Source organism: Bos indicus, chromosome 4 (assembly GCF_029378745.1).
Source record: "Bos indicus isolate NIAB-ARS_2022 breed Sahiwal x Tharparkar chromosome 4, NIAB-ARS_B.indTharparkar_mat_pri_1.0, whole genome shotgun sequence".
In the NCBI taxonomy this organism is placed as follows: domain Eukaryota; kingdom Metazoa; phylum Chordata; class Mammalia; order Artiodactyla; family Bovidae; genus Bos; species Bos indicus.
Window position 1 is genome coordinate 47,489,449 of NC_091763.1, and position 22,858 is coordinate 47,512,306.

Genomic DNA, 22,858 nt, shown 5'->3' on the forward strand with positions numbered 1-22,858 from the left:
TTTCCTAACCACATTATGTTAAAAAACACTGCCCGTCCCACTCCATGCAATCAGTTCTATTTGTACTGATCTATTTTTCCTCCATTGTAATGAACAGTGCCTGACAGCACTTCATTATTTGTTTGTCCATTTTTCTCTACAATTTAAACTCAAAGAGAGCAGGCATTGTTTTGCTCAAGGTTACACACATCTAGCAAATAGATGGAATTCAGTGTAAGTCTGGTATCAAAACCTATCCTATACTGTTGAACACTGACATAATGCCTCCCATGGATTAATCCAGGGCCTTGAATCAGGCCACCCATAATCAGGATCATAACTATCCATGGAATTTTTTTTCCATGAAGAAAGATATATGAAAAGGAATTTATTTGTATATATGAAGAGTCTGGTATAATGTCCACACACAGTTTGGTATCTTTAGTTAAGAGTTAAAAAGTTAAGAAAGAAGAATACTATTTCAGCATAAATATATATGAATATACAGTAAGAACACAAGGCCAGGAAATGAGTCCTGGGGATATATCCATATTTTGAATTAGAAAAAAGAAACAAGACACACACAACTTAAAGAGGCCAGAAGCAGACTTGTGTGTAGAGACAAACTGTATCTAACAGAGCTGGCTTTATAGGGCACTAAGGAAAGAAGAATGGTGGTTTTAAAGATACATCCACAAACTCCTTGATACTCCTCCCCTCAGGAGGTAGAGATTAATCCCCACCTACCCCACTTAAATGTGGATATAACAGTGACTTGCTTCTAGTGAACAGAATATGGTAGAAGGAATGAGATGTCCTTTCTGAGATTAGGTAATAAAGAGACTACAATTTTTGTCTTCATTTCTCACTCCCTTGAATCATCTGCTTTGGGGGATACTACAAACTAAAAGAAAGTATTTGTAAAAATGATACAAATGATTAGTATTACTAGCATACAGATCTAGGACAGACTCTTGCTCATCCATACTACATGACAAGCATAAGAACGTTCACAGTAATATTGTTTATAATATCAGAATATGGGGAGAGGGGAAGCAACAAGAAAGCAGACAAAATATACAGTACTTGTGGCAGAAAGTGAAGAGGAACTAAAAAGCCTCTTGATAAAAGTGAAAGAGGAAAGTGAAAAAGTTGGCTTAAAGCTCAACATTCAGAAAACGAAGACCATGGTATCTGGTCCCATCACTTCATGGGAAATACATGGGGAAACAGTGTCAGACTTTATTTTTGGGGGCTCCAAAATCACTGCAGATGGTGACTGCAGCTATGAAATTAAAAGACACTTGCTCCTTGGAAGGAAAGTTATGACCAACCTAGATAGCATATTGAAAAGCAGAGACATTTACTTTGCCAACAAAGGTCCATCTAGTCAAGGCTATGGTTTTTCCTGTGGTCATATATGGATGTGAGAGTTGGACTGTGAAGAAAGCTGAGCACCGAAGAATTAATGCTTTTGAACTGTGGTGTTGGAGAAGAGTCTTGAGACTTCCTTTGACTGCAAGGAGATCCAACCAGTCCATTCTAAAGGAGATCAGCCCTGGGATTCCTTTGGAAGGAATGATGCTAAGGCTGAAACTCCAGTACTTTGGCTCAGAGTTGACTCATTGGAAAAGACTCTGATGCTGGGAGGGATTGGGGGCAGGAGGAGAAGGGGACGACAGAGGATGAGATGGCTGGATGGCATCACCGACTCGATGCACGTGAGTTTGGGTGAACTCTGGGAGTTGGTGATGGACAGGGAGGCCTGGCATGCTGCGATTCATGGGGTCGCAAAGAGTCGGACATGACTGAGCGACCGAACTGAACTGAACTTACAATGAGAAGTTACACGGCAATGAAGACGTACAACTATAGCTACCTACATCAACAAGGATCAACTGTAGAAACCTAACATAATTCTTTTAAAAGCTCTGTTTACCTGGAGAAGGGAATGGCTACCCATTCCAATATTCTTGCCTGGAGAATTTCATGGACAGAGGAGCCTAGTGGGCTACAGTTCATGGGGTCACAAAGAGTTGGACACGAATGGCAAGTAACACTTCTTGTGTACATCACTCCTGCCACTATCTTTGTTCAGGCCCTCACCATTTTTCCTTGGACTAACCCAACAGACTCTTCACTTTTAAACTCATTCTCAATGCCATCCATCTTTTACTGTGGGCTCTAGAGCTGCAGTGTCCATTAAGGTGCCATGAGCCACATGTGGCTACTGAGCACTTTAAAAATGGTTAGCCTGACCTGAAATGGTTGTGTGTGTAAAATATACCATGGTTTATGAAGAGTTAGTATGAAAAAAAGAATGTAAAATATCTCATCAAAAACTTTATACTGATTACTTGTTGAAACAATAATATTTTGGATATATTGGGTTAAACAAAATGTATTATTAAAATTAACCTCCCCTGTTTCTTACTTTTTTAGTGTGGCTAGTAGAATGCTTAAAGTTACTCTATGGCTGGCATTTGTAGTCTGCACTGTGTTTCTATGGTACAGAACTGTTTAGAGTGACATCATACAGATATGAAACAAAAATCTGGTTGTGTCATTCCCATGGTTAAGAGATTTCCTGAATGGCTTTCCAGATACAAATTTAAGAAAACATATAAAGCCCGAAGTTCTTAATCTGGCATAAGAGGCAGGGCTGAGAGGCATAGCCTCAACATTATCTTTCTAGATTTATACACTGTACTCAGTGCAAGGGCCTATACAATTCTGTCATATTGCACTGTATACTTCCTGTTCCTGAAACACACCAAGTATTTATGTCTTGAATGTATGTGTTTTTTCCTGCCACGATTTCCCCTCCGTCCCTACCCTGCATCTCTAACAAGCTCATCCGTTAAGGCCCTGTCCGATTCCTTGTGGTGGAAATATTCTGACTACTGGGCTGCCACAGACTTGAGTTCATTACTTCTGTTATAGGCATTTTTCTTGTGTATCTTGCTTATTAAAAAAAAAGAAAAAAGAAAAAAAAAACCCCCAAATAATAAAAACTAGTTTCCCACTGAAGACAAAAATTAGTAAATAAATGGCACACTGTACCACAGCTTGTTGCTTTTAAGATTATTGCCTTTACCTCTCCCTTGGCAGACTGTCGTATCTTTGCACGTGTCCTTATTCTTGGGTTTTCAGTGCTTACCTAGCAGAAGGCCTGACATACACCAAATGCTCACTAAATAACTGCTTAACTAAAGGGAAAAAAAATCAATACTCAATAATGTACAAATAAAACAATATTTCAAGTCTTACATACTCATCATTTCAAGTTTGTCATTTCGTTATGAGGATAAATAAATGTCATGTCTGCCATTTTGGTCTTTATCTTATGGGAAAAAAGGGACGAGGTACACACTTTTTACTAAATGAAATACAAACAATCTGAGGGTAAGCTATCCAACCATCTTACCTTTCCCTGCATTGTACTAGAACTCTGATTACAATTAGAACGTGTAGCCCACGGGTGAAAGCTGACCTGAAAACAGATTTATGGTCTTCCCAGTATTCATGAAAAATGTGAATCTGTTGTCAGTATTTTATTATCAGCGTGCTGCATATAAAACTTTGGATTTCCCACATGGGAATGGGGAAACAAAGTTATGCAACATCAGACCTACATTCCCATAAAGTGACAGTCCCATGGAAATGAGTGACAGATGACACTTAAGAAATGGTATATGCTTTCCAGATTGCTGTCACTTTCTATCATCTCTCCACCCCTCAGAATGCATGTTAGCTACCAGTAATCAATGAATTATATTATTCTTTCTTCTTTCAAATAGCTTGTAATACTCATTTACTTTATGAGGGGTTCCAATATGCACTTCAGTTTGTACTTCTAGTCTAAAATGAGTAGTAGTGATATGCTGATTTACACTTCCTTGCCACTTATGAAACTAATCCCACCCCCCGCCCCCATTCTATCCCATTAAGAATGACTGAAACCGCTGACATGAAATTCCACTTGTAGAGTAATGACTAAGAATCCAGGCACAGGATGAGAGCAAGCTTCTGTTCAGGTCAAAAGGTCCCATATTCATGATGACAGTCTGAAGTTCCACTTACCTCTCTGCCCATTGGACCCACATTAGAGACACGACAGATGCCTCGTTGATTTATATATTTGTAACTCATACATACTTCAGACTGGCCCTCTAGAATATTACTCTCTAAAGTAGACTGGAGTACTCAATTTAACTGGTGTACAAGAAGAAAATGCGTCTATTTATATCTACTCTTAGACTTAAGGAAGTAAAGCTTCATTAAATTTAATATACTGCTGGAACCCATGTTGGGCCTGTATGTCAGAGAGTCAGATGTTCGGACAGTATGTGGGGTATCCTGAAGGTAAGGGAGTCCCATAACACAGAACAGACAGTGATACCATCACCCATTCTTCTACTTCAGAGTTCATGTGTCATAATGTGAGTGTTCATGGCTAAGTGACTTTAACTATTTTAACTATTTACTTTTAACCAAACTAATCTTCACAAAATGGACTGGTGGCTTAAAAATGTCTTCACGGAAACTACTCAGTGACAATACAAAAACTCATGTCCAAGAGCATTAATACTCTTTGTGAACTGGATTCATCAGCCACGTGACCAGGTTAAAAAAAGATTCTACTTAATCAGAAAAGGTTGGGGGAAGAAAATATTAGACAAATACCTGAAATAAGGGTTTTTTTAAATTTGAATGAAATTTAACGAGAGTATATAATATGCCTTAAGATAACGACATAGTAAAACATGCATCTGGGGCTTTGTGTATAAAATCTTATACTGATAGTCAGCCAAAGTCCCAGTTCCAGCTCCTACTCCCAGACACTGCACAGCTCACAGAAGATCCTTCTGGTGAACATTGGTACTCATCTAATTTATGGATATGTTTTACATGTTTTTAGTTGCACGGTCCTCTCTGCTATTTCATGATTGAGCTGTTCAGGAAAATTATATAATTGAAATCTTCAGAAACAGACCTAAAACTATACTGTAAATGAAGGTCTATGTCCAAAATCAATGCATGCTGTTTTACTAAATCAAATGACCATTCAGTACTTTAGATGAACTATCATAGCATGTCTGCTTTTAGTCAGTCAGATTAGATGCCTAGAACCAAGTTACTGATTTTTCTAAGTCAAGGTCTGAAGCATTTATTAAAGATATTCATTTTTAAAAAACATTTTGTTACTGATGTTGATATTTCAGTTTATTTCCACTGTGCACTGAGCAGTAAAGTCAGTTTCAAAGTGCTTCAATTTCACTTTTCTGTTATTTCCATCTGTTTGAAAAGTACAATCACAGAAAGTTCTAAATAGCCTGCTGCTACGGCTAAGTCACTTCAGTCGTGTCCGACTCTGTGCGATCCCACAGATGGCAGCCCACCAGGCTCCCCTGTCCCTGGGATTCTCCAGGCAAGAACACTGGAGTGGGTTGCCATTTCCTTCTCCAATGCATGAAAGTGAAAAGTGAAAGTGAAGTCGCTCAGTCCTCCGACTCTTAGCGACCCCATGGACTGCAGCCTACCAGGCTCCTCCATCCATGGGATTTTCCAGGCAAGAGTACTGGAGTGGGGTGCCATTGCCTTCTCCATTGTGGATCCCAAGGAGTACCAAAGACTCTTTCAAGGGGTCTGTGAGGTCAAAAATATTTTCACAATATTATTACAACATCATTTGCTTTTTACACTATGTTGACATTTGTGCTGATCGACACAAAAGCACTGATGGGTAAAACTGCTAGGCTTCAGTAAGAATCAGCAAAAGCATCAAACTGTTAGTTCATTGCCATGCACTTGCAGTTAATGAAAAAAGCTAGTTTTACTTGAAAGTGTCTTTGATGAAACAGAAAATTACTTTTATTAAATCCTGACTCTTGAGTCTTCTTAAAATTCTGTGGGACGAAACAAGATGTGCAAATACTTTTACTACTGAAAAGACAAGCTAAGGACTGCGAGTAAATATTTGCAAACAATGCAACTGACAAGGGTTTAATTTCCAAAATATACGAACTGCTCACACAACTCCATAACAAAAAATAACCTAATCAAAAAATGGGCAGAAGACCTAAATAGACATTTCTCCAAAGAAGACATACAGATGGCCAACAGGTACCTGACAAGATGTTCAGCTTCCCTAATTATCAGGGAACTGCAAATAATGTAGTATCACCTCACAGTAGTCAGAATGGCAGTCATCAAAATGTCTACAAATAATAAATGCTGGAGAGAAGGTGGAGAAAAGGCAATCCTCTTATATTATTGGTGGGAATGTAAACTGGTGCAGTCACAGAAAACAGCATGGAAGTTCTTTAAAAAACTAAAAACAGAGTTGCCATTGATCTGGCAAATCCCACTCCTGAGCATATACCTGGATAAAACTCGAATCTGAAAATGCTCCAATGCTCGTAGCAGCACCATTTACATAGCCAAGATATGGAAGCAACTTAAATGTTCATTGACTGATGAATGGATAAAGAAGATGTAGTCTATAAATAGAATGGAATGCTACTCAGCCATAAAAAAGAATGAAATAATGCTATTTGCAGCAACTTGGATAGACCTAGAGATTATCAGACTAAATGAAGTAAGAAAGAGAAAGACAAATATCGTAAGATATCACTTATATGTGGAATCCAAAAGTATGATACAAATAAACACTAAAAACAGAAAGAGACTCACAGACATAAAAAACAAACTTATAGTTAACAAAGAAGAGGCAGGGAGAAATAAATTAGGAGTTCGGGATCAGCTACACTACTACAGAAAACATAAACAACAAGGTCCTACTGTTTAGCACGGGGAACTATAATATACTGTAATAAACTATAATGGAAATGAAAAAGAATATATGTATGTACAACCGAATCACTTTGCTGTACACCAGAAACTAAAACAACAATGTAAATTAACTATAGTACTTCAATAACAAATGAACAAACAAAAATCACTTTTACTGCATACCGAAAAACAATGGTTGTTTCCAGGCAGAACATTAAAGCAACTGAGTTCTTCCCTGAAATAGTCACTTTTTCTGACTTCAGGCTCTACTACAAAGCCATAGTTATCAAGACAGTATGGTACTGGCACAAAGACAGAAACATAGATCAATGGAACAAAATAGAAAGCCCAGAGATAAATCCACGCACATATGGACACCTTATCTTTGACAAAGGAGCCAAGAATATACAACGGATTAAAGACAATCTCTTTAACAAGTGGTGCTGGGAAATCTGGTCAACCACTTGTAAAAGAATGAAACTAGAACACTTTCTAACACCATACACAAAAATAAACTCAAAATGGATTAAAGATCTCAACGTAAGACCAGAAACTATAAAACTCCTAGAGGAGAACAAATAGGCACAGCACTCTCCGACATACATCAATCACAGCAGGATCCTCTATGACCCACCTCCCAGAATATTGGAAATAAAAGCAAAAATAAACAAATGGGACCTAATTAAACTTAAAAGCTTCTGCACATCAAAGGAAACTATTAGCAAGGTGAAAAGGCAGCCTTCAGAATGGGAGAAAATAATAGCAAATGAAGCAACTGACTAACAACTAATCTCAAAAATATACAAGCAACTCCTACAGCTCAACTCCAGAAAAATAAATGACCCAATCAAAAAATGGGCCAAAGAACTAAATAGACATTTCTCAAAAGAAGACATACAGATGGCTAACAAACACATGAAAAAATGCTCAACATCACTCATTATCAGACAAATGCAAATCAAAACCACTATGAGGTACCATTTTACACCAGTCAGAATGGCTGTGATCCAAAAGTCTACAAGCAATAAATGCTGGAGAGGGTGTGGAGAAAAGGGAACCCTCTTACACTGCTGGTGGGAATGCAAACTAGTACAGCCACTATGGAGAACAGTGTGGAGATTCCTTAAAAAACTGGAAATAGAACTGCCTTATGATCCAGCAATCCCACTGCTGGGCATACACACTGAGGAAACCAGAAGGGAAAGAGACGCGTGTACCCCAGTGTTCATCGCAGCACTGTTTATAATAGCCAGGACATGGAAGCAACCTAGATGTCCATCAGCAGAGGACTGGATAAGAAAGCTGTGGTACATATACACAATGGAGTATTACTCAGCCATTAAAAAGAATACATTTGAATCAGTTCTAATGAGGTGGATGAAACTGGAGCCTATTATACTGAGTGAAGTAAGCCAGAAAGAAAAACACCAATACAGTATACTAACGCATATATATGGAATTTAGAAAGATGCTAACAATAACCTGCAAAAGAGACACTGATGTATAGAACCGTCTTATGGACTCTGTTGCAGAGGGAGAGGGTGGGAAGATTTGGGAGAATGGCATCGAAACATGTATAATATCATGTATAAAATGAGTTGCCAGTCCAGGTTCGATGCACGATACTGGATGCTTGGGGCTAGTGAACTGGGATGACCCAGAGGGATGGTATGGGGAGGGAGGAGGGAGGAGGGTTCAGAATGGGGAACACATGTATACCTGTGGCGGATTCATTTTGATATTTGGCAAAACTAATACAATTTGTAAAGTTTAAAAATAAAATAAAATTTAAAAAAAAATACAAGTTTAACATAGCTATATTTTTTTTAAAAAGTCACTTTTTTCATTGAATACTATTTTTACTTGAAAGAATGAGTAATAGACATAATATAGTTATTCAGACTCAGATATCTGTCAGATCTTTTTTTTTAATGAATAGGATGAGCCTTTCACTTTAAGAAAAACCAGCAGCATTTGTTGTCACTGATGTACTCTAACTTTCAAGTGATTATTTTAAAATAAAAAAAAATTTTTTAAATCTCAGCTTAAATTTCTAATACGGTAGATACTGACTGATATAACCTACATACACAAAAATTCTTTGGGGTGCTCAATATTTAGGTGTTTAAAGGGGTTCTGAGACCTGTGTTTGAGTACACTTTATTATAATAAAGCATTGCTCTGTTACCTTAAATTTCCCTTTAATGTTTTATCAGAGATTGTTATTTGTGTGAGGTAAGTGCATATGTGTATATGTTTGTGCATTCTAAAAGCACTGACTATATATATGTACATATATATACACACACAACATAAATATATATATAGTCTATGGAAAAAACATCTTGTATATCCCATGAGAGTGTTCAGAGTAAATACCGAGAGGATTCCAGGTAGAAGAAACAGAGAGCAAAGGCATGGGGTAAGTCAGTCAGTATACTGCAAGTTTTACGTGTACAGAGAGGCGATTTGTTAGGCACAAAATACCATTTGAAATCCTTTTTTTCCCTTTCTACAATAGAGAAAAAAAGTGAACACAAATGGCAAGGTTAAGAGAAAGATAAGTTTCTTAAAAAGCAGTCAGTGTCATAGACTGATAGCCTAAAAATTTAAGTATTAAGCAAATGGATGAAACAAACATCAGTCTAAGTATGCCTCATTCCCTGTACTCTGTAATACAATCTGTATTTTCTGTGGTGTTCCTCTGTGCTATATTATAAATCACAAAATTACAATAAAACATGGTCCCTGTTTGCAAAAATCTTAGTGGTCTACTTGGGATGATTATTCTATATAAACTAGCACATATTTCTGAAAATATGCTGTTTAAACAAACTGATATATGTAATGCTCAAATGGTTATAGGTTTTCTCAATCATTGTTTTTCACACTAACTTCCCTGGAGAATAATTTACCCCAAAGCGATGGGGTTGCAAAAGAGTCAGACATGACCGAGGGACTAAACAATAATGCTTTTAAATGTTCTTTTGAATTTGTTCATTAATTTTAAGTATAAAATCAGAAAAAAACATTCAAACTTGATAAATGAATCAAGAAAACCCTACTTGTTTTTAACTTCTAAGATCTAGTAGAAACATAAATGTAACAAGAAAAAAATTACATTAGGAATCTTACATTTCTGTTTCTTAAACTGGAAATTTTTGGTAATCTTTTCATTAACTTTATTAAAAGACCAATCAGAAACACAAAAGGAAGTTACTGAAAAGCCTAAGAACAGACTTTTGAGTCCAGGATATAGTAATCACAACCATGGGATACTGGGCAAGTTACTTAATTTCTCAAAACCTGCGTAACATGGAGATAACAACAGTTTTATATATATGTAATAGCTGCAGTTTAGAAGCAAGTAGAAATGCTTCTGCTTTGGCAACTGGATTTTTATCCTGTCAATAAATATTTACTGGGCACTTGCCTTCATGTCTCTGAGGCCTTCAGATTTGTAACCCCTTGAAAGTTACATATTATCCGACTGCATCTTAGTCGAACATCTTTTAGAATCTTACTAAAGATAAACTGATTTGGAGAATTATTCTGATAGTAATATTTATAATAAACAGCCTTTATCTAGATTTTATATTTGTTTGTAAACTTATTGACTATTTTTAGAAGCAACCCATACATCTTTCAACACCTTATGAAACTTCAACAATTCATTCAAAACACACTTAAAAATTCCTGCTACGGGCCTTTCTCTTCTAGAACTTTGTCTTATCCCTCTCAGCTTCTGTTTTAAACCTTCTATTCAAGTCTCTTCTCTACAGTGTACACACACATTCAATCTTTCCCATCTTTAAAATAGGTTTCCACCCAGGCTTTCCTGCTGGCTCAGATGGTACAGAATCTGCCTGCAATCCTGGAGACCTAGGCTCAATCCCTGGGTCCAGAAGAGCCCCTGGAGAAGGGAATGGCAACTCACTCCAGTATTCTTGCCTGGAAAACTCCATGGACGGAGGAGCCTGGTGGGCTACAGTCCATGGGGTCCCAAAGAGTCGGACACGAATGAGTGACTTCACTTTCACTTTCTTTCACATTGCACCTAATATTGCTGAGTACTCTTTTCTTGAAATGTCTCTAACAGTGAGGTTATTTCTCTCCATTCTCCTAACTATTCCCTTTTCCTTTGCAATCAAATATTTGCTGAATCTCCAACCTATATTTCTTTTAAATTCTAGACCTATATATCTATAGGGTACCGCCACTTACATGCTCTAAAGAGACCGCAAACTTAATATATCCAAAACCTTATTGACCTTCTACCTAAAATCTGCGGCTTTTCCTTAGTGATCTTAGATAGATGTGCCACTACTACTCCAAGTCAGAAGCTTGGCAGTCATCTTAGAGCCCTGCCTTTTCTTCATCCTACACATATATTCTTGGGAAGCCCTGGTAACTCAGCAGTAAAGAATTCGCCTGCCCAGTGTTCACAACAGCTAGGACATGGAAGCAACCTAGATGTCCATTGGCAGACTAATGGATAAGGAAGTTGTGGTACATACACACAATGGAATATTACTCAGTTATAAAAAAGAATGCATTTGAGTCAGTTCTAATGAGGTGGATGAAACTGGAGCCTATTATACAGAGTGAGGTAAGCCAGAAAGAGAAACACCAATACAGTATATTAACTCACATATATGGAATTTAGAAAGATGGTAACAATGACCCTATATGCAAGAAAGACAGCAAAAGAGACACAGCTGTAAAGAACACTTTTGGACTATGTGGGAGAAGGCGAGGGTGGTATGATTTCAGAGAACAGCACTGAAACATGTGTATTACCATATATAAAATAGATGACCAGTGCAAGTTCGATGCATGAAGCAGGGCACTCAAAGCCTGTGCTCTGGGACAATCCAGAGGAATGGGTGGGGAGGGAGGTAGGAGGGAGGTTCAGGACGTGGGGACACGTGCATCCGTGGCTGATTCATGTCGAAGTATGGCAAAAACCACCACAATATTGTAAAGTAACTGGCCTCTAATTAAATTAATTAATTAAAAACAAATAAATAAAATTCAGAAAGAGTTAAAAAAAAAAAAAAAAGAATTCGCCTACAATGTAGGAGATGCGGGTTCAGTCCCTGGATGGGGAAGATCACCTGGAGAAGAAAATGGCAACCCACTCCAGTATTCTTGCCTGAAAAACCCCACTGACAGAGGAGTCTGGTGGGCTACAGTTCATGGGATCAGAAATGAACAAACCTTAACGACTAAACACACGCAAACACACAAATATATTTCAGTTTCTAAACCTCTTGCTTTCTAATTCCACTGAGATTAGTTTCAGGCCTTCAAACGACCCTGATGCTGGGAAAGATTGAGGGCAGGAGGAGAAGGGGAAGACAGAGGATGAGATGGTTGGATGGCATCATTGACTCAATGGACATGGGTTTGGGTGGGCTCCAGGAGTTGGTGATGGACAGGGAGGCCTCGAGTGCTGCGGTTCATGGGGTTGCAAAGAGTCAGACACAACTGAGCGACCGAATTGAACTGATAATTCAAACAATAGATTTCCCTTTCTTCAATTATGGCCTTTCCTTTTCAATTCATCCCCTACACTGACAAAAACTTCTAAAAGGCAAATCTAATTATATTATCCACTTGTTTATTTACTCTTGAATGAGTGAATCCACTACACACAATAGGAATTCTGGTCTTAAGTGGAAGCTGTACAATAAACAAAACAAAATTCTGTACCTGCATGTATGCATTCTCTTAATGGCCTAGATTGTCCAAGGTTAACCCAAAGGGTCAAGAACCACTGGCTCGTAGAATAAACTCCAAACTATTCAAACTATTTGAAATCTTTCAGAATCATCTCAAACTGCCATCTCCCTCCCGATAAAGACTGCAGAGTCAACCTCAACTACTTAAGTTCTCAAATAGGGCTCTGCTGCTTCAGCTTTTCACACCACTGAACATAAGCTCCTCTTTACCTAGAAAGCCATTCCCCACCCATTCCCCAAGTGAACAAATCTTTAATCTATGAAATCCTCTCTACACCTCCAAGCAATTTGATTTCTCCTTCCTTTCACCTACTACACTTAACCTATACCTTTATTATAGTATTGGTCATACAGCATATTTATATTTGTTTTCATGTCTTTTATTAGGTCGTGAGGAAAAAAACGTTTTACTCACCATTTGTCTGTTAGTGCTTAGCACAGCACCAGTATATAATACCTACTCAAATATTTGTTGAATAAATAATTCTCTACCTCATCAACAATGGATATTCTTTTCATGAAAGAGTCTCTGTATAATAATGAGTTGTGCAAACTGAAAGTAGTATTTTCCTAAGCTTAAAAAGGGTATCTTTCAAAAATGTCACCTAGGATCACTAATAAACTTACCACTAATATTTTAAAATATTAAGAAAAGAAGTTGTTTTAAAAAAGATTGATGAATAATGTAAGCACAAATATAAACAACTGACTTCATTTAAGTGAAATTTTAAATTATAAGTTTAATTATAATCCTCTAGAAGACTAAACTACTAGGTATAAGATTTTTTCCCTTAAACTTGGTATTTGATTAGCCCAGTTAAATGTGTTTTTCCTCTTGCAATATAAAATTTTTATATACTCAAATATAATCCTCTTGATATTTAAATCTGGACAGATGTTTATAGAACCCTAAATACGTACATTTAGGTGTCTTTAACATAAACGTATGTGTGAAATCAGCAGTTTTCAGAAGACACCAAGTAAAACTTTGAGGGAAACACAGGAAACTTTGCGTGTAGGAAGGAAATCAGATTGAGCATTCATTAGAAAATCTGTTACCTCCGCAGGTTATTTACAACAGGAAATCTAAGTTCTTACTCTTCACCATTTTATCACTAACATACGGGGTTGAAGAGCTACGGATGTAAATACTGCTGGCTACAAAAGCAACTTGCCTGCACCACTGGACAGATGCCAGCTGCCTATTGATACGGGCCTGAAAACCAGCACTGGAATATGTACTAGGCCACTAACTCTGAAGGCAGTGCCTGGTGTATTCACTAAGCTCTCCGAAGTGATCATTACCAAGGTTGAAGTAATAAATCTGGGTTGATGTTAATGATTGAGAATGTCCCCAGGAAAGGACTGAAAGCTGACTGCAGGATGCTCCTGCGAAATACCTAAAACAAACTGGATTCCTAACTTGTGTTCCCAGCTTGCGATTCCTAACGTATGTTTCAGTGGATCAGACTAACAACGCATTTTGTTTGGACCTTTTCCCCCCACCTCCGCCCGCTTCCCTGTCCCAGTTTATTTTTATCCTTTTTAACTTGGAGCCAATCTTAAAAGCATATTAAGACCCAAGAGCTCGTCAAGTCACTTGGAGAAGGCACACCAACTTCTGAGTCTGCAGAGGACAGAAATGCACTGACTGGCCCCTTCTACTAGAGGCGCAGAGGCAGCGCCTGCTGGCCTGAGCGCGACTCCAGCCCGCTGGGCTTCGGTTAGACCGCAACAGGAAGTTTTCTCTTCCCTTGCGGAAAGCTGTGAAGCCAAAGAGAAATTTGAACCCCCACTCTCCGGAGGACACCCAGACGAGAGCTTCGGGGTGTGTGTGTGTGTGTGTGTAGGGGTGGGGGTGGGGGGCTCCGCCTGGGACGGAGGCAGCCGAGGGACTCGTGATTCAACGCCGACCGCAGCGTCCCCGCCCCGCGCAGGCCCAGGCCTCGGCCTCTCTTCCCCTCCCCGCGCGTCCAGTCCCGTCCAGGCCCGTCCCCGGGGGCAAACGCGGCTTCGCGGCCCGTGCGGGGCGGGCTGCGCCTCAGTTCCCAGAGCTCCCAGTCTCCTGGCAGAGGGCGCCGGAAGGGGAGCAGGAACCGGAGCGGGCGCGGCGACGCGATTCCCAGCCTCGCCGGCGCAGGCTGCACTCACCCACTCGAGGACTTTGATGAAGCCGAGAGGCTCCTTGAGCGGGTTGAGGTTGAGCTGGAAGGAGGACATCCTCTGAGGGAAGGAGGGAAAGAGTGTTAGGCGGAGGAGGAGGGGGACCGACCAGACAGAGCTACACGGCCGCGAGGAAGGGCCGGAGGGGCGGCTCCGGGAGGCGGGCCTGGGAGGCCGCGGGGCGGGGCGGCGGCGGTTGAGCCGCTTGCCGAGGCACTGGGGCGGAGACGGAGAGGGGCGGGCGCGGGAGGCGAGGGCGGACACGGGCAGGGAAGGGGCGGTGCCTCCCCGAGCAGTACCTGGCCCAGCCGGCTGATCCGCTGGCGAACCAAGTAGATGTTCGACGCCATGCTGCGTGCGCCGCGCCCCCTTCCCTCAAGTCCAGCCTCCGCGCTCGGATTCCTGCCGCGCATGCGCGCGCTCAGTCCCACGCCAGCGTAGCTGGGACAGCTGCCTCGCGCTGCGAAAACCATCCAGCGGAAACCTACGGCTTTGGCCCAGCAGCTTTATTACACTGGCTTCCCGTCACTATTCCCAATGTTTTAGCTAGGTTTATAACATTGACACAAATGAAGGCGCGATTCAAGGCTGGTGTTAAGAGACCTTTTATTAAAATGATGGAAAGTTACTGCAGAACAACGGACTTTGAGCGACCACGCTGTAACAGGGTCTCTCTCAGGAACGTGATTGATCATTCTTACGGAAATTGTTTATTTTCAAACTTACCATTGGAGTCAGGGTTGAACGATTTACAAAAAACGTTATACCTAACAGAAAAAGACTTGGTCCGATAGGCTCTTCTAACCCACCTACCCACCTCTCCTACCCTGTCAGTCAAGTTTTCTACGTGGGGCGCTCTTGGAGTCTCTGCTGCTGCTGCGGCTAAGTCGCTTCAGTCGTGTCCGACTCTGTGCGACTCCATAGACGGCAGTCCACCAGGCTCCCCCGTCCCTGGGATTCTCCAGGCAAGAACACTGGAGTGGGTTGCCATTGCCTTCTCCAATGCATGAAAGTGAAAAGTGAAAGGGAAGTCGCTCAGTCGGGTCCGACCCTCAGCGACCCCATGGACTGCAGCCTACCAGGCTCCTCCGTCCATGGGATTTTCCAGGCGAGAGTACTGGAGTGGGGTACCATTGCCTTCTCCGCTTGGAGTCTCTACAGAAGGCTAATTGCTACTACCCATTTGAGAGTCGCCTAGGTAACACCTACCTTCTGGCATCCAGTTATCGGAGCCCCGAAGAAATTATCTTTTTGGCTTCCCTAGTATCTTGGAAGTTCTTGGAGATGAAATGCTGGCCTTTGGAGTGTATGGTAAGGGGACTTACATCATGTACCCCTAATACGGAAGAAAGGAATCTAGCACAATGGAATCTCAATATACCAGCTTCCAAGTATTTACCTATGTATACTGATTTTCCAAGCACTTATCTATGAGTCAGCAGGTTCCTCGCCATTGAAGTTACTCAAGTGTTACTGACCTTCTTTCTAAGAAGCTAACGCTTTCTCATTTGAGACCTATTTACCTCCTTGTTTGTTTCCCAGAGAATGCAGAGAGCATATTTCAATTTCCCGGTCCACAGAGACAATCTTATTCTTTTGATTGTGACTTCCATTCTTCAGTCCCTGCACAGTGCCTTGTATCAGTGGATACCTAGTGAATGAGTGCAGATTCCTCTTACCAAACAAGAAGGCTTCAGAGATGCTCCTTAGAGCAGAATCAGTGGAAGGTGACCATACATTAGTACCCAGTACTCCTGAGACCACTGTAAGGAATACCTCAGGTCCTCCTGCTCCCCACCCCCTTTTAAAAAATTTTCTGGCACCCAGTTATGGGATTCCCATGGTAGTGATCTCCATACTGGCTTCCTTGCTACTCTTCTCGTTGTATTCTCTTTAGTTTGTTTTCTAAACTTTTACTTCCACTCTGTTGAGGTTTGGGGGCTTGCCCTGGAGTTGGGTTGTGGCTAGTAGTGCTATCTGGCTTGGGCTTCATATTCATAAAGATTCAGATTAGACTCTCATGTTATTTCCAAATCAGATACACACTGACAAGTCAGAATGATGCTCACTTTGCAGCTTTATTTGTTCATGTAAATAAAAAATATACTGTAATGTAGTAAGCCAGTTTGGCTTTTCTGTATTCCCCTCCCCAATTTTTGGAAGGTTTCAGCAACTGGAATTGACATGGCCCTTTCTCAGCTTCTGAGAAGTTTAACTTTCTATTTCCTCTCTTCTGCCTTTTTTTTTTTTTTTTTTGCTTTCTCTTCTGCTTCTGGTTCATGCCCACTAATGGAAGGCATGGTTGTTTCTCTTCAGGAAGCCATTGCTGCTAAGAGAATGTGCCTTGAGTATTAAGTTCTCTCTTGCTTGGCCATGTGCCACTAACTTTTAAAAGAGAGATCACAGAAGAATAGTATCTGGTCACTTCTCAGAACTCATTTATATACTCTGACTGGGCAAAACCAAGGGGGAGTGAGCTACTGCTGTTACCCTCGGTGATGCATAGTCCAGCACTGCTTCTGCCAGTCACCTGAGTTCACAGGAGCTCCTGCTTCCCTAAGGAGGAGCTGGGAGTGGCTGGCAGAGCAAGTCCAATCTGATTAGGCAACCAGAGAGTTGTGAATTTTTTGAATGCTCAAGAAACAAGAGTGTTTAAACAGCATCTCACTGAAGGTACAACTGTTCAAAATCTGAGAAGAATGTTCAGATAACTGTTTAACATTGACTATAACATTGGTCATATTCTGATTTGTTCTTGGAGTCTGAGGAAAGACCCAGAAGTTCTGGGCACAACACACTCTACTCTCTACCAGGTTCATTAAGGAAAATAACACTTGTAAAGCAAAACTTCCCCGTCTGAGGTACTATTGTTGAGATTTACCTATGGTAGTATATGACATTGGGATTTAAGGATGTACAAGAGGTCAGGAGGAAGCTGTGTTTAGGGAAATCTTATCATTGGCTAACTGTAACATTGGCAGTTAGAGTCAATGGCAGTACAGAGTCCTGATCATTTTATTGGTAAGATGAGACTTATAACTCATTCTCAACCAATATTTGTCCTTTTTTTAAAAAAAGTTTTTATCTGATAGTGTTGAATCACCCATGAGTTTGAAGTCTGAGTTTTGGGTTTAGACGCAGCTCTTTTCTCCTCACTCATGAATTCTACAGTCATTTTAGAAAAATACAGAAATCACTCTAAATTTGTCTAAATTGTATAATAGACTGACTCAATGGACCCAGTAAATTAATCTCAAAATAATTAAACTGAGGTCTTTTTAAATTTTAACTTAATTTTAGATTTACAGAAAGATTGCAAAATATGAAATACAATAACCCTAACCCTAAAATACTGAAAATCATGTGGGGCAAAAGTGAAAGTCGCTCAGTCGTGTCTGACTCTTTGTGACCCTTTGGAATTCTTCAGGTCAGAATACTGGAGTTGTTCCCTTCTCCAGGGTATCTTCCCAAACCAGGAATCAAACCCAGGTCTTCCTCATTGCAGGCCGATTCTTTACCAGCTGAGCCACAGGGAAGCCCAAGAATACTGGAGTGGGTAGCCTATCCCTTCTCCAGGGGATCTTCTCAACCCAGGAATTGAATCGGGGTCTCCTGCATTGCAGATGATTTCCTTACCAGCTGAGCTATCAGGGAAGCCTTAAAGGTCATGCTAATCCTCTCTGTATGAGTCCAATTTTAACCTATTTGTGGCTGACGTAAGCACAGTTCTCACGCCCATTTTTAGTTTAGCTCACATTTAAGCAATAAACAGGAAACATTCTACCTTGTGGAGGCTAATTTCATAATGATCACAAGTACTATAATTAGGTTCCTGAAGAAAAAAGGCTTATTGTATTCTAACTTTTATAATAACACAACCTGGAGTTTATGTAGTGTTCTGCATTTTTCAGAAACTTGTTTGTTGTCATTTCTTCCATGTGACCCTGGAATTAAGGAAAGATATAGGAATTAGGATACTCATGTTGCTGAGAGCGAAGCTCAGAGGAAAGAAAGCCTATCAGGAAAGGCCTTATGGAGGAAGTGATATAGCACTGAAGCCTGAGAGGTATGAAGCGAGTTCCAAAGGTGGATGAGAGGGTTCTCTTCAGAGGTGCAGCAGAAGGTAGGGCGTGGTGGCAGAGGAGAAAGGAGTTCTCTTGGGGCACCAAATACCTCAGATTTATGTCTGGTATTTTGAGTAGGAGGAGCAGTATGGAGGAAGGGATTTATATGCCTGGCTAGGAGTTTGGACTTTATTCTCTGGCAGTGAGTTGTTTTCAGGCAAAGGAGAGACACATGGTCAGATTTCCATTTAGGAAAAACACTATTGGAGTAGTATAGAAGATGAAAGATCCTTAGCGGGTAGGTTCAAGCTGATCTTTTCTAAACCTGTCGGTCATGAGATCTCAGGTCCCAGATGTGGTGACAATAAGCAGGAATAGATAGCAGGTTGGCACCAGCAGCACAATACTGCCAACAACAAAAGCATAACATCTAGATGCATAAACCACTGGCTCCTGCCCTAGCTTTGTCAGATCCACAGATTTTCCTGGAGCATTACCATTTGATTTCCTTTGACTTATTTCTGTTTAATGGGAATACTTGTAAGGTACCAACTTTACGTATGTTGATTAACATTGAAGTAGTTCTGACAAATCAGGACTTGGGAATGAAGACAAACGTGAAGATGTCATAAGCTGGTTCCAGGATCATATCCAGGGATGGAGGGGAATAGGTAGCCTAGGCTATGGAACATGGTGGATATGGAAATTTTAGAGTCCAATTCTGAGCCATTTTTTGTCATAATTAGTTATTTTTAAAACTTCCTTGTTTTATTGTCTCCCTGGAAAGCAGATTGCCCCCTAAGTTTTACATAGAGATTTAAAGTTTAGTATTGTATTCAGTTCAGTCGCTCAGTCGTGTCCGACTCTTTGCGACCCCATGAATCGCAGCACGCCAGGCCTCCCTGTCCATCACCAACTCCCGGAGTTCACCCAGACTCATGTCCATCAAGTCAGTGATGCCATCCAGCCATCTCATCCTCTGTCGTCCCCTTCTCCTCCTGCCCCCAATCCCTCCCAGCATCAGAGTCTTTTCCAATGAGTCAACTCTTCGCATGAGGTGGCCAAAGTACTGGAGTTTCAGCTTTAGCATCATTCCTTCCAAAGAAATCCCAGGGCTGATCTCCTTCAGAATGGACTGGTTGGATCTCCTTGCAGTCCAAGAGACTCTCAAGACTCTTCTCCAATACCACAGTTCAAAAGCATCAATTCTTTGGCGCCCAGCTTTCTTCACAGTCCAACTCTCGCATCCATACAAGATCACTGGAAAAACCATAGCCTAGACTAGATGGACCTTTGTTGGCAAAGTAATGTCTCTGCTTTTTAATATGCTATCTAGGTTGGTCATAACTTTTCTTCCAAGGAGTAAGCGTCTTTTAATTTCAGGGTTGCAATCACCATCTGTAGTGATTCTGGAGCCCCAAAAAATAAACTCTGACACTGTTTCCATTGTTTCCCCATCTACTTCCCATGAAGTGATGGGACCAGATGCCATGATCTTCATTTTCCGAATGTTGAGCTTTAAGCCAACTTTTTCACTCTCCTCTTTTACTTTCATCAAGAAGCTTTTTAGTTCCTCTTCCCTTTCTGCCATAAGGGTGGTGTCATCTGCATATCTGAGCTTATTGATATTTCTCCCGGCAATCTTAATTCCAGCTTGTGCTTCTTCCAGCCCAGCATTTCTCATGATATACTCTGCATATAAGTTAAATAAGCAGGGTGACAATACACAGCCTTGACGTACTCCTTTTCCTATTTGGAACCAGTCAGTTGTTTCATGTCCAGTTCTAACTGTTGCTTCCTGACCTGCATATAGCTTTCTCAAGAGACAGGTCAGGTGGTCTGGTATTCCCATCTCTTGAAGAATTTTCCACAGTTTATTGTGATCCACACAGTCAAAGGCTTTGGCATAGTCAATAAAGCAGAAATAGATGTTTTTCTGGAAATCTCTTGCTTTTTTGATGATCCAGCGGATGTTGGCAATTTGATCTCTGGTTCCTATGCCTTTTCTAAAACCAGCTCGAACATCTGGAAGTTCTTGGTTCACGTATTGCTGAAGCCTGGCTTGGAGAATTTTGAGCATTACTTTACTAGCGTGTGCTGCTGCTAAGTCGCTTCGGTTGTGTCCGACTCTGTGTAACCCCATAGACGGCAGCCTACCAGGCTCCCCCATCCCTGGGATTCTCCAGGCAAGAACACTGGAGTGGGTTGCCATTTCCTTCTCCAATGCATGAAAGTGAAAAGTGAAAGTGAAGTCGCTCAGTCGTGTCCGACTCTTCATAACCCCATGGACTGCAGCCTACCAGGCTCCTCTGTCCATGGGATTTTCCAGGCAAGTGTACTGGAGTGGGGTGCCATCGCCTTCTCCTTACTAGCGTGTGAGATGAGTGCAATTGTGCAGTAGTTTGAGCATTCTTTGGCATTGCCTTTCTGTGGGATTAGAATGAAAACTGACCTTTTCCAGTCCTGTGGCCACTGCTGAGTCTTCCAAATTTGCTGGCATATTGAGTGAAGCACTTCCACAGCATCATCTTTCAAGATTTGAAATAGCTCAACTGGAATTCCATCACCTCCACTAGCTTTATTCGTAGTGATGCTTTCTAAGGCCCACTTGACTTCACATTCCGGGACATCTGGCTCTAGGTCAGTGATCACATCATTGATTATCTTGGTCTTGAAGATCCTTTTTGTACAGTTCTTCTGTGTATTCTTGCTACCTCTTCTTAATATCTTCTGCTTATATTAGGTCCATACCATTTCTGTCCTTTATTGAGCCCATCTTTGCATGAAATGTTCCCTTGGTATCTCTAATTTTCTTGAAGAGATCTCTAGTCTTTCCCATTCTGTTGTTTTCCTCTATTTTTTTGCACTGATCGCTGAGGAAGGCTTTCTTATCTCTTCTTGCTATTCTTTGGAACTCTGCATTCAGATGCTTATATCTTTCCTTTTCTCCTTTGCTTTTCACTTCTCTTCTTTTCACAGCTATTTGTAAGGCCTCCCTAAACAGCCATTTTGCTTTTTTAGGTTAGTGCAAAAGCAATTGCGGTTTTGCATTGTTGAACTTTGCCATTTTGTATTGGAATAATTCTTAAATGTGGTTATGTTATATATCATTTTAAGGCACATTTCTTGCTTTTTTTTCTGATGACATCACTTGCTGTTTATTTTGTATTTATTTTAGACTATAGAAATGATGTTAGACAAAAATCAAATTCAAGCGATTTTTTATTCAAGTTCAAAATGGGTCGTAAAGCAGCAGAGACAACTCGCAACATCACCAACGCTTTTGGCCAAGGAACTGCTAAAAGACATACAGTGCAGTGGTGGTTCAAGGAGTTTTGCAAAAGAGACGAGAGCCTTGACACAGTGGCTGGCCATTGGAAGTTGACAATGACCTATTGAGAGCATCATCAAAGCTGATCCTCTTAAAACGCCACAAGAAGTTGCCAAAGAACTCAATGTTGACCATTCTATAGTCATTTGGCGTTTGAAGCAAATTGCAAAGGTGAAAAAGCTCAATAAATGGGTGCCTTATGAGCTGACCCCAAAATAAAAAAATTCATTGTTTTGAAGTGTCTTCTCTTATTCTACGTGACAACAATGAATCATTTCTCAATTGGATTGTGACCTGCAGTGAAAAGTGGATTGTATATGACAACTGATGATGACCAGTTCAGTGGACTGAGAAGCTCCAAAACACTTCCCAAAGTTAATCTTGTACTAGAAAAAGGTCATGGTCACTGTTTGGTGGTCTGCTGCCCTTCTGATCCACCACAGCTTTCTGAATCCTGGCGAAACCATTACATCTGAGAAGTATGCTCAGCAAATTGATGAGATGCACCAAAAACTGTAATTGGTCAATAGAATGGGTCCAATTCTTCTCCATAACAATGCCCAAACACATGTCACACAACCAGCATTTCAAAAGTTGAATGAATTGGGCTACAGAGTTTTGCCTCATCTGCCATATTCACCTGGAGAAGGCAATGGCACCCCACTCCAGTACTCTTGCCTGGAAAATCCCATGGACGGAGGAGCCTGGTGGACTGTAGTCCACGGGGTTGCTAAGAGTCGGACACTACTGAGCGACTTCACTTTCACTCTTCACTTTCATGC

General features: G+C 40.7%; 1 protein-coding gene across 1 annotated transcript in view; it reads right to left on the bottom strand.

Annotated features, from left to right (window-relative positions):
• SYPL1 (synaptophysin like 1) overlaps positions 1-14,846 on the bottom strand; it is a 29,349-nt gene extending 14,503 nt beyond the window's left edge. Inside the window, exon 1 of the mRNA XM_019958668.2 lies at positions 14,670-14,846. Within this exon, the coding sequence (XP_019814227.2) occupies positions 14,670-14,738 (69 nt within the window). The 5' untranslated portion in view covers positions 14,739-14,846. The remainder of the gene's footprint in view (positions 1-14,669) is intronic.
• Positions 14,847-22,858: the final 8,012 nt, after the last annotated feature.